At 43.2% G+C, this 12,370-nt stretch overlaps 1 protein-coding gene across 1 annotated transcript in view; it reads left to right on the top strand.

The window, feature by feature from the left end:
• Positions 1 to 5,759, top strand: part of LOC310798588 (protein Wnt-2b-like) — a gene marked incomplete at its 3' end in the record, with an annotated part of 9,931 nt that extends 4,172 nt beyond the window's left edge. Inside the window, exons 3-5 of the mRNA XM_083661128.1 lie at positions 1,026 to 1,303; positions 2,584 to 2,848; positions 5,530 to 5,759. Of these exons, the coding sequence (XP_083517254.1) occupies positions 1,026 to 1,303; positions 2,584 to 2,848; positions 5,530 to 5,759 (773 nt within the window). The remainder of the gene's footprint in view (positions 1 to 1,025; positions 1,304 to 2,583; positions 2,849 to 5,529) is intronic.
• Positions 5,760 to 12,370: the final 6,611 nt, after the last annotated feature.

Genomic DNA, 12,370 nt, shown 5'->3' with positions numbered 1-12,370 from the left:
TAGGCCTACAGACAGGCAGAGTGTAGAGTGTAGGCCTACAGACAGGCAGAGTGTAGAGTGTAGACCTACAGACAGGCCTACAGACAGGCCTACAGACGGGCAGAGTGTAGGCCTACAGACAGGCAGAGTGTAGGCCTACAGACAGGCAGAGTGTAGGCCTACAGACAGGCAGAGTGTAGAGTGTAGACCTACAGATGGGCAGAGTGTAGGCCTACAGACAGGCCTACAGACGGGCAGAGTGTAGAGTGTAGGCCTACAGACACAGACAGACAGGCAGAGTGTAGAGTGTAGGCCTACAGACAGGCCTACAGACAGGCAGAGTGTAGAGCAGAGAGAGAGTATTCTCGGGAATGAGGGAAGATTGGGAAAGTGGATGTTCTCTGAAAACAAGTAGCAGATCGAGAGATCGGCACGGGTGATGTATAAACAGTAATAGGAGATGTAAATATTTGGGTGGATGTTTCTGGCAGCCAGACAAAGCCTTGCCTGACATATCGCCTGTGTTCTGCTTGGTTGCGTGAGCAGGAATGAGGACGGGAGGTGGGGTGGGAAAAGCCAGACCAAATAACCCCCAAAATCCACTCTCCTCTGAAATGAAAACACAGGCCGGTGACTGAGAAAGCTGCCATCTGTGCAAATTAAAGGGTGAAAGGAGAGTCGGTCGGACTGTGATGCTATTAGCTGACATGCTACTTCTGTCGGACCATCCACCATAAATGGACTGGTTTCTGTGCTCCTTCTCCCCCGGGGACAATACAGGCAAAAGGCTGCTTTACCCAACAGTAACTCAGCTCAGAGGAGCAGTTTGGATGAGAATGAGACCAAAGCAATGTCACATGTTGCAACAAAACCAGCGGTGTATTGTTGTGTGACATTGTGCTACTGCGTGACAGTAGACTTTTACCAATGTGTAATACCATTGTCATAACACTTCAGGGTGGTACTAAAGTAGCCGCTGTGTAATAACAATGTTACAAGCTAATTCTCACTAATAACTGCAAAATGTCTCTTTCACGGTCACCCAGGCAGCCGAGAGGCGGCGTTCGTGTACGCCATCTCTTCGGCAGGAGTGGTCTACGCCATTACCAGGGCCTGCAGCCAGGGGGAGCTGAAGATCTGCAGCTGCGACGGCCACAAGCGCGGGCGAGCGAGCGACGACAGGGGCAACTTTGACTGGGGCGGCTGCAGCGACAACATCAACTACGGCATCAAGTTCGCCAAGGCCTTCGTCGATGCCAGAGAGAGGATGGTGAAGGACGCCCGGGCGCTGATGAACCTGCACAACAACCGCTGCGGACGAATGGTGAGAGACTCGAAGGGAGTTAAAGGCTATGACGCTGCACTGACTTTTAACATGCATGCATCTGTGTTGTGTCTGAGACCATTCTCTACACTCCTGTAAACCTGAGTGTGATAAGTCTGTACAGTCCCACTTTCATAATTGATTAAATAAAAAAATGTGAAATAATTAAAATCTACATGCTTAAAAAAAATACATACTGGACAATAAAGACAGTACAGACGGTACTTGACATAATTTGTTGAAAATTATTTTCTCAAGTCCTGTTCTATGTAAGTGACTGACCTGAATGTACCTTCTGAAGGGTAAAATATTCTCCTAGGCCGGTCTCGATACACTACTAGACAATTATACAAGATTTATTTGAATTCATTCTCTTGTTTATCGCCGATTTTAGGTTGAATTTCATCAGACATAAATCACTTGAGATGTTATCTGTGAAGTGGGTGTCGTTTTCGTTTCTATACTATTTAGTAGGGATGTCACAATATATCGTCCCACAATATCAAAACGTGACAATATGTATCGTTGAGATTAAATCTCATATCGTGAGAAAAAGAAGCTGAACATGGTGGCACTGATCTGCATCTGATTGCATGCTCGCTCTCCTTTTCATTGCTTTGTTTCAACAGACGAGGGACGTTACAGACACGGAGGATGAAAATGATGAAATTACTCAAATTAGCGTGGAGGATGCCCACTCAACTTACAAATCGATCGCAAAAAAATATTGTTAAAATATTGTATCGTATCGTTATCGTGAACCCAATATCGTGTATCGTATCGTATCGTGAACTGAGTGTATCGTGACACCCCTACTATTTAGAGTTTGGTTTTTGTACACCGACAAGTCGGGGGGTATATTAAAAAGTATCTAAGGAACTTAGCGCTTGGAGCAGTTTTGCCATGTTGTCATTACGGTCACTATCACTATCACTATCACACTATCATTATTGCTCTCTCTACCTTCATTCACACAACTTCCTGGACCAAATGACATCATTATGACCTCATTTGGACCAGGAAGTTATCCGAATGAACAGGGAGCTCTCGGTCCAGGCAAGATGCAGGGAAGTTAAAGATTGTTCATTTGATTGTTCATACGCTACTGATTTTGTAATGAAGCTGGTTGAAAATCGGCAAAGTGGCCCTTTACATAACATCTACTCACCGTGAAGGATATTTGGCTGACGACTGTGCTAGCAAGACTGATCACATCTACATCATGCCATGGGCGAACATCACAGACCTAACACCCCCATCACCTTTGACCTCTGCTCTAGGCAGTGAAGCGCTTTATGAAGCTGGAGTGCAAGTGTCACGGGGTGAGCGGCTCCTGTGCTGTGAGAACCTGTTGGCTGGCTATGTCCGACTTCAGGCGGACCGGAGACTACCTGCGCAAGAAGTACAACACGGCCGTCGAGGTGACCATGAACCAGGACGGCACAGGCTTCACGGTGGCCGACAAGGACTTCAAGGGAAGCACCAAGAATGAGTTGGTATACGTCGAGAACTCGCCAGACTACTGCCTCACTGACCGCACAGCAGGTGGGTTCACAATATTGCAGCTTTAGCCGTTTGGAAGCATGACTGTTTGCTGAACCTTTGCTGTTGGACAGTTGGAATCCTCTGGGGCGGCTTTAGCTCAGGAGGTAGAGCGGGTCGGCCAATGACGCAAGGGTTGGCGGTTCGATCCCCGCTCCCTCCCAGCTGCTGTCGCTGTGTCCTTGGGCAAGACACTTAACCCTCCTTGCTCCCGATGGTGTGTCGCCATCGGTGTATGAATGGGTGAATGTAGACTATCTACTGATTGTAAAGCGCTATATAAATGCAGGCCATTTACCATTTACCATATCCTTGCAGCACCTGATGCAATATAGATGCAATGGCAACCACGATTACGTTAAATGTAGTACCAAGATGGTGTCTCCTGGGACAATGTCTCCTGCCTCAGCTTGGAAGGTGACAGCTTTATGAGGCCTACGCATATTGAAATATTCTGCTTGACTGTCTGCACTCATGTGCCCATATTATTTTATGCAGGATTTATATTAAGAAAACACCAGCAATCTACTGTGTGGGACTGTAATGAAAGCTATATTGAGTTTATCGGATAATTTACTGATTTGACTGGAGAATAGGGTTTTGCCATATTTCCCATTTTCATGAGAGGGAAAATGACAAGTATGAAGGGGCTATTAGCAGACAAGACAGACATCGCCATGGCCTCTGTGTCAGTTTCACAAAATCGGTGAGGGATCAGACTCGTCCACTGAAAGCTCGCATTCCTTCACAGCTTAAAGTTCAATTATTTGACCTTTAACATCTCCCTTAATTCCCAGTGTTTTCTTTGCCTCGTTAAGCTCTGTCTCTCTCCTCCTATCCAATCCCTCCAATAGAGCAGGAAGGAGCTCAATAACTCACTATTACTGGGCTAGGTATGATAGCCTATAGGCTATGTGTGCAGAAAGCAGCAGCATGTGTTACATATACAGAATGTACTGTATGACTATTTTGGTAATAGGTTTCATTCTGTTATAATGGGCAGTGGTGGCCCAATGGTTAGAGAAGCGAGCTTGTGACTGGAAGGTTGTCGGTTCAATCCCCGGGACCGGCAGGATAAATCTGGTTGGGGAAAGTGAAAAGGCAGCGCTCGCCCCTCCCTCATTTACCACCACTGAGGTGCCCTTGAGCAAGGCCCTTATCCCCAACCGCTCCAGTGGAGCTGCTCAGTGGCCAGCAGATCAGACTGTGGTTGTACTGGTCAGCTTCCAGGTATGAATGTGTGTGTGAATGTGAACAGGGCACTCCTGAAAAAGAGAGCATTGCTCTCAGTGAGACTCCCCCTGTATAAATAAAGGTAACAAAAAAAAACATCTAAAAGCTACAATCTTATCAGATGGGGACAAAATATGGGGGTCCCTGGTCACATTTGTTGTCAGTTTAGGGGTCGTTGATGTGAAAGGTTTGAGGACCACTGCTCTATTAGGTTGGTTGCAGGCTGACAATTGAAGGGTAATGAAGTTGTGTTCACTTGAAGGAAATGCGGTCCTCTCCTCGTTTAAAGGTGCAAAGGTGATCTTAAAAGGAGCTTACGGCCCTGCTCACCACTAATCTCCATTGTATAGGAATTCATCCCCTAAGGATACATGAAGGTTTATTTTTCAAATCCCTCCTTTGGTCACTAATAAGCTCCGCTCCCTGAAGCCCCGAGGGGAATATCTCCCCATGCGCTTCTCTTCTTGTCAGGGATGCTCTGTTATTAGACCTGGCATGTGATCTTAGGCTTAGATCTCACACCTGAGTGTTAGCATGCACACCTCTGTGTTTTGGTCTGAGACTATTCTGTTCTGCTGTAAGCCTATACGCTGCTACAAGAGGGTGGGCAAAAGTGATTTTCAGTTTTCAGCATCTATACCTCCATTGATGTTCAGAAATACATAATCATTGCCAACATTAGCAACCCTGGGCATCCATGTCCTCACTGGAGGCTTTCCCAAAATGTAATTTAAAAAGCTGTGATGAGTATAGGTGCCCAGAGCAACCAATAGGTGATCAACCATTCAAGCACTTCTAAAGTTAATGTGCTACTCACTTCAAAAGTTACTTATTACTTTACGGACATGCTGGGCAACAGTTTGAGATGATGTAAATGGGACCGGGAAATGGGACAAAATCTATAGGACTTTTGGCTAAAAGCAGAGTCTGACATTAACAATTGCCAACTGCCTGGCTAGGTAAATCTGTATGTCGTAGATAATATCAGTAAGGGTCACCCGGTACATACGAAATGCTATTGAAAACAAGGACACATCTCTAAAATGTTGCCTGGGTATTATGATCAGTAGGGCAAGAGATACACTGTCTAATTGAGAATCCTCTCTGACCCAAATGTGATTAAACTAATGTGCAAGAAGTAACTCATTCGTTTTCCTTTGAAACACTAAGTAAAGATTCCTGTAAGAATGAGAGCAAGTCCTAAAGATAGATTCTGATGTGCTAGTTACCTCCACCAAGGAGGCTAGTTTACAGTGCCGTTTGTCTGTCTGTTAGCAGGATTACGGAAAAAAACTGCTGGGCCGATTTTCATGAAACTTTGTGGAAAGGTGTAGCATGGGCCATATTTGAAGTCAGTTTTCATTTGAGTCAGACTTCTTCATAATCATTTTGAATGTGGGATCGTCCAATGAACTGATGAGAATCTCACCCTTTTCTTCTTCGCCTCACAGGTTCCTTGGGCACGGCGGGCAGAGTGTGCAACAAGTCGTCCAGAGGCACAGACGGCTGTGAGGTGATGTGCTGCGGCCGGGGCTACGACACCACGCGTGTCCAACGTGTCACCAAGTGCGAGTGCAAGTTCAAGTGGTGCTGCGCCGTCGAGTGCAAGGACTGCCAGGCCATGGTGGACGTTCACACCTGCAAGCCCCACAAGCGACCTGATTGGTTGGATCTAACCTGACGAGGAGAACCTGACCAATCGCACCCTCTTCGTTGACTTGTGGAACCTGCGGGTGGCTGACTGCACTGTATTTTTCGGATGCGTAATGGAGATCTCTTAACTTTAATACCTCTGGCTTTGATTTGACTCCTCCAACTAACACTTCCTGAAGCTGAGACTTCACAGACCTTGATTGGATGATGCCAAACTGGAGAATAGGCCCAGTTACTGACGCTGTGCTGCTTTATCAAGCATTTCGAAGAACTTTTTTTTTTTTTTTTTACAATATAAGGTTGCTGAATATTGATTCTGTTGTAATGCACCCTTAGGGACTTGAGGTAATGATGTCTTTGTTATGTGAGCATATGACTTATCTTAAAGTGTTGGAGAGAGGGAGAGAGAGATAGAGAGAAATAAAGAGAGAGAGAGAGAGAGAGAGAGAATCTTGGAATAGAGACACTGACACTGTACTCAGTGTAAAAGGACATCAAATCACTGTACAGTATTGCTACACAACATTTAGCATACAATGGACAGTTGCTCCCAATGAGTGCAACTCTAACACGAACTAACACAAAGTCAAAGCAACTGTATAGGGGAAAAATCACTTAAACAAGGGCAGAAAACCTGAATGTGAAACCAGGGCCACCACAGATAGAGCAGGCAAATGTTTAGGGTGGGGTTTGGGGTGGGGGTGGGGTTGGGGGTGGAGCCATTAGAGGATGGTGGTCTAGTGCCACATATCTTCATGCCAGCGCTCCTGTTTGGACTATGGACATACTATAGCTGAAAGTTCTATTCTATCGGCAAAACATACTGAGACGATGGCTTTTGGCGATTCTAATTTTCACACCTGCCATTATTATAGTCCCACATGTATGCTGCTCAGTGATGGGCTGCATCTGCCTGTTGTGAGCAGAGATCTTCTTCTCATCGTTCTTCAGCACAAAAGAACACCATGGCGTATTTCCTCTGTCATCTTATCGTGGCATACGATGTAAACTTATGCAACTGTGCTTTCAGTCCAGTGTGCGCACACAGTCCCTGGCTCTGACCGCTCTGTGAGAAGTCAAGTACTTCCATGAAACCAGGCCAAGACATTGCAAAAAGAACAATAGAGTAGCTAAGAACTCTGAATTTGACTTGTCAACATCTGGTAACGCAGCCAGACATCATGTTAAGGCCATTGGAGACGCAAACCTCTGAGGAGTTGAAAGATCTAAAATGAATCTGACAACAAGCTGGGGATGCTCAGAGTCAACAAATGTCTTCGCGGCCACGTAATGAGGAGGAGAGCCAAAGTAAAGTGCTTTAAACAAGGCCGAATGACACAGTAATGTAAAGTGCTTTAAACAAGGCCGAATGACACATCGGTGTCAAACGTTCACAAGTCAAAAGTTAATTGCAAACCCAAAAAAAAACACTGTTTTCATTGTAAATTATGAGGAGGGAGATTGTGTTTTTCCTCAAAGATTAGAAAGGTGAGGTGACAGCTATTCACACACTGCAGGGGTTGACCTGGACCTGCCCTGCTCTGGGCCTAGAAAACAGTTCCAGTAAAGTGTAATGCATGAAGTCGGCCAGCGAAACAGTTCAACTCAAGTCTGTTCTAGAATTGAACATTTTATTGAATTCAAAAAAGGAGCCGAATGGGATGGCATGGACCTGGACACTGGGTGTGCTTTGGGTTCAGGGTGACATTCTCACTGAGTCTAGTTAGGGCAAAAAAACAAATTGTTGAAAAATAGCTCTGGATTTCTGGATATACATTTAATCGGACAATATATATACATCCTGGCCACCTTTTGGGATTCAGGTAAGAGTGGGGTCCAATTTTTCGTTCAAAGTCAAGCTTTGAATTAGTGTGTTCAGGTTTGGTACAGCAGTGTGAACATGACCATAGGGTGTGTATTAATAGGTATGGAAGTGTTGTCACCTTGGAAATGGCCCAAAATACCTCAGTGCTTCTATATTAAACCTCGTTGATTCACCCTCACCCTCTTTCAGTGTATGTACAGTATCTCCTGTACGTCAGCCCTGATTCAGAGGATAAAGATAACGACCCCCCCCCCCCCCCCATATTGATGTTATAAGTTCAGTCAGTTCAATGTCAGGTCATGTCAGACTATCTGTTTCCTCTAACTCAACTGGACTGACAGATGTTGGATTTGTGGACAGTAACGGCAAATACATCACGAAATACAGGTGAATTGCTGCGGTATTTTTGACGGATGTGTTTTAATCATGGCGGTTACAGCATAGGGACTTATCTTTACACGGTACGTTTTTTTGGTATAGAAGTTCAACTGTATGTGTGGAGTTGATTGATAATGCTTTGCTGATCTCTAAATCGGCTTGTAGGGCCTGAGTGGCTTTGTCCCCCCCACAAACGTTTGATGTAAGTCTGTAAAAAGAACAGGGACAGCATCGCTGGCATTCTGTGACATCATAGTGATATCAAATGCGCATCTCAATGTAACAACATTTCTGAGCTAAAATTGGCCCAAGGGGGAGAGACCATCCGTAAGGCCCAGAGGGATGTTTCACATTCAGAGGGGAGAGACCATCCGTAAGGCCCAGAGGGATGTTTCACATTCAGGGACACACAGGAGAGAGGAATAGAATAGTCAGTCATGATGAATTGTAGTGGTTCAAAAACAGTTCAGTTGGTCCTGTGTGTTTCGTGCAAAACGTTCCTCTCTCCTCCTCCAACTGGTCTGAAACATTGTCCAACTCATAAGATTAATATCTACTATGCACTGTAATATGGGAACTATGTTGATATGTGTAGGCTACTTTGAGAAATTGTTACTCTCTGGACTATTTAGGCAAACGTGTTGAAAATCTTTGGCAAAATGACCCTGGTAGTTTCAGTGCTTTTCTTGGCTTAGAACAAGGACCTTTTTGGCCCCTATCAGCAGTAATTAAGCGCTTTATGTGGACATGAAATTGGGCTTGACTGTAGCTGCGTTAGCGTGTGTATTGTCCCTGCCAAGTGACATTATACCCAGTTGTTGCTGGGAGAAAGAGTAAAACAGAGGTTATCTCACATACATTTCTATTATAAGCATGGACAAAGGAAAAGAAATCCCGCAAAACTGAAGGTTATAAGCTTTACATGTGGTTCGTGTGGGTCTCCGTCTTTAATACTGTTGTCTGAAAATAAATTATCTTCTGTATTTCTAAGGCCAGAATCATTATTATATTTGACATTTTAGGCATTTAATTGAGCAAATTGGGGTCGGGTGTCTTGCTCGAGGACACTCGACGGGACACATGACTTGGTTGTTGTGGAGATCAAACCCATCGCGCGCTTTGCTTGTGGTACAGTCTCACAAATCAACATGAAAAAACAAATTCTAACATTAATCAATTAATTTGGCTGTTACAAAGATGCATAGTAACAAAGACCCCTCGATAAGTGATGTCATAGGGGGGGGGCACACACACACACACACACACACACACACAGACACACACACACACACACACACACACACACACACTCACATACTTTATGCACGTAACAGGAATGACCCAGTTACTGTAGTCCAAGCCGTCACGTCAGCTGATAATTAGCTCACTGTGTCATCATCAAACATAATTATGTGGATTCAATAAATTAACGAGTTAAATATTCTATATTTTTCATAATCCCCTCGTACTTCACACCAATCTACCACATAGTTCACACAGCTCATTCTTACAAGTGATGAGGACCGCAATGGAAATAAGCCTATGGCTTTATTGTGTTTTTATCCTCGGTGATTGTCTGTTGACATTCACCAAATAAAGTCAATCAATCAATCAATCAAATGGATTGGCACTGATGTAGGCCTGCCAGGTTCATGTTTTGAGTATTAGTGCCATTGAAGGAAATTTGTTAGAAATTTAGATATTTAGATTTAAAAAAGGTTTGTTTCTCAGTTTTTTCCTTGCAAATTTCTGCGTTTTTCTCTTACAAATTTCGGACTTAAATTTTGAGATTTTTCTCAGAATATTCAGCCCCCCAATAGCTGCATATTAGCCCCCCAATCAGCTGCAGTAAAAGAAAATAAGTTTCACCTGTATCTTCTGTTATTTGCACCACACAAGTGGCACTTGTACACAACACACACAGACATACCTGTTGACCTCTTAGAAAGCAGGCACTGAATGAGCAGTAAGTGCAGGTGTTCTTTGGGTCCCTGAGGCAGGTTTATAGTGTAACTTATATGTGACCTTCAGGGACATGCCTGATGGTGGGGCTCCCAGGTCTACCCATTTTCACATATTTATTGTTGTGTTGTCTATATATTTCTTTCTTTCTATTCTATCTTCTATGTTATATTAGCCTTACTTTCAGGCACTCTAAAGACATTAGTCAGTCAGCGATTACATTTTCCACTGACAGCAAACACTTGAGCACCTATCATACAGCAGTCCTCACCAAGTGATTTTCATTACTGCTGCTCGCCACTTAAACTTCAAGTGTATTAAGTACAATTATTGCACCACTGGTTCACTGGGAACATTCCATGTCAAAGTGCTGATGGTGGCAGAGTGGTGTAATCCTAACAGTAGTCCATGGGCAGCATAGTGGCATAGTGAGGAGGAGGGAGACCATCCTTCTGCTGGAGGACCCGGGTTTAAGCCTCCATGTCGGCAAGAATCCACCCTGGGTGCCTTTGAGCAACACACTGAATTCCTTATCATCCCTACATCTCCCATGCTGATTCATGGTTCAATTGCCTGGCCTCTGGCATAGCGCTGGTGGACAGTGTAGGCTTCACACGCATACAGGAGAGCTGGTAATATGACAGCCTGGCAGACCTTCAGTTTTGTCTCCTGCTTAATGCCATTCCTTTTCCATACAAGTCACATAGACATCCAAAGGCTGCACTAGCCTTGACAATCCTGGTGTTAAAGGAACACTCCGCCCCTTTTCAACCAGCTTTGTATCATTAGAACATCAGTAGTATATCAGAAAACTGTAAACGGTTTTGAAGTCTGTCATTTAATTTGACAGTTATTGAGTGTTAAAGTGTGGACCAGTGACATCACTGGTCCACACTAACTCAAATTAATAACTCATTAACTCGTTTGACAGTTATTGAGAGTTGATTTGAGTTAATGAGTTATTAATTTGAGTTAGTGTGGACCAGTGATGTCACTGGTCCACACTTTAACACTCAATAACTGTCAAATTAAATGACAGACTTCAAAACAGTTTACAGTTTTCTGATATACTACTGATGTTCTAATGATACAAAGCTGGTTGAAAATGGGCAGAGTGTTCCTTTAACCTCATCATGCATGTGCACAGACGAGTACTTCCAAGGTAAGTAAACTAATATATCTATCAACACATCTTCCAAATTTTGTGCTTTTATCATAAAATGAACAATTGTTTACGATATGAAAGCAGGACAATCCAGGCACTCCAATGGAAAACATATTTTATCTTCTAATTCTTCTAATTGTTATATGTTGCGCTATGCCACCCCACTACTCCGATATTACTCAACTAAATATAGAAAAATGTATTTTGAAAATACCAGTCCAGAATCTCTAAAACGCAGAGAATCACAGAACATAAAAGTCAAACAGAAACAGATGTTTACACTGAAAGAACAATTTATTGTGAGTTTTCAACAAAACTCAATACAGTAGGTCAAATGTTCTCCTGTCTTCAGCATGCAGTCATACTTGCGCAAAAACACTATGAATGAGACATTTCAGGTGTCGAGAATTTAAACCATCAAATATCACAGGTCAGAGGATGGAGTGAAAATGATAAACAAGCCTTCAAGAGTCTTTGTGGTTTAGTTTCAAATATTGCAAGTCAGAATCGTTGTTAGTAGGACAATCCAAATTTGCACAATAACACACACTGTATGTGCCATTACAACATAACCAGTCGGCCCTTCTCTCTAATTGTTCCACTGTTGACTGAATACTAATACATCAACATGAGTCTTTTCTTGGCTGGTATATATAGTAATGCTAACCACCACTGGACAATCATTGGACAATGTATAATTCAATAGGAAATTACAGTTTTTTTTAAACAATCTATTAATGATCAAGTCTAAAACATCAAAGTTGAACAATATTGCCACTAAAGTTGACATCATCAAAAGGTACAGTATAATGCCAAATGGGTGGGTTGAGCTAGTGTGACATAAAAGGCACTTCATTAACTACAATAGCATCACATATGGAGTGGAGAGCTGTCCGCACACTATCACCAGGTCACCCCCGAGGCATGAACTCTGCTGCTAGGGGCTGTAGCCACTGACAATGTCATAAGTGACAACTAATCTAACAACTTGCCAAAATGTCGAGGTTGGTCAAAAATGTAATAAAACCTGATGACGTAATAAATTGCTGGGACAATGTTAATAACATCACATTAATTAACCGGCATTAAAGAGGTGTAAGAGTTTTAACCGTCATATTTGTCAATAATGTAATAACCTGAGGTATTACATTCATCATGTTTATTATCACATTATTAGCCAGTATTATTGAATCAGTAGTTACGCATACATACACCCTTTAATGGCAGATTAATGTGATATTACATTTTATTACATACTGGCAAGTTATCGGTCAGTTGCTACTAGGTCCTGCTGTTACAGTACATGATC

Source organism: Poromitra crassiceps, assembly GCF_964638095.1.
Source record: "Poromitra crassiceps genome assembly, chromosome: 25".
NCBI lineage: Eukaryota > Metazoa > Chordata > Actinopteri > Beryciformes > Melamphaidae > Poromitra > Poromitra crassiceps.
Note: the sequence above shows the minus strand (reverse complement) of the source record. Positions and strands in the feature narration are given on the sequence as shown.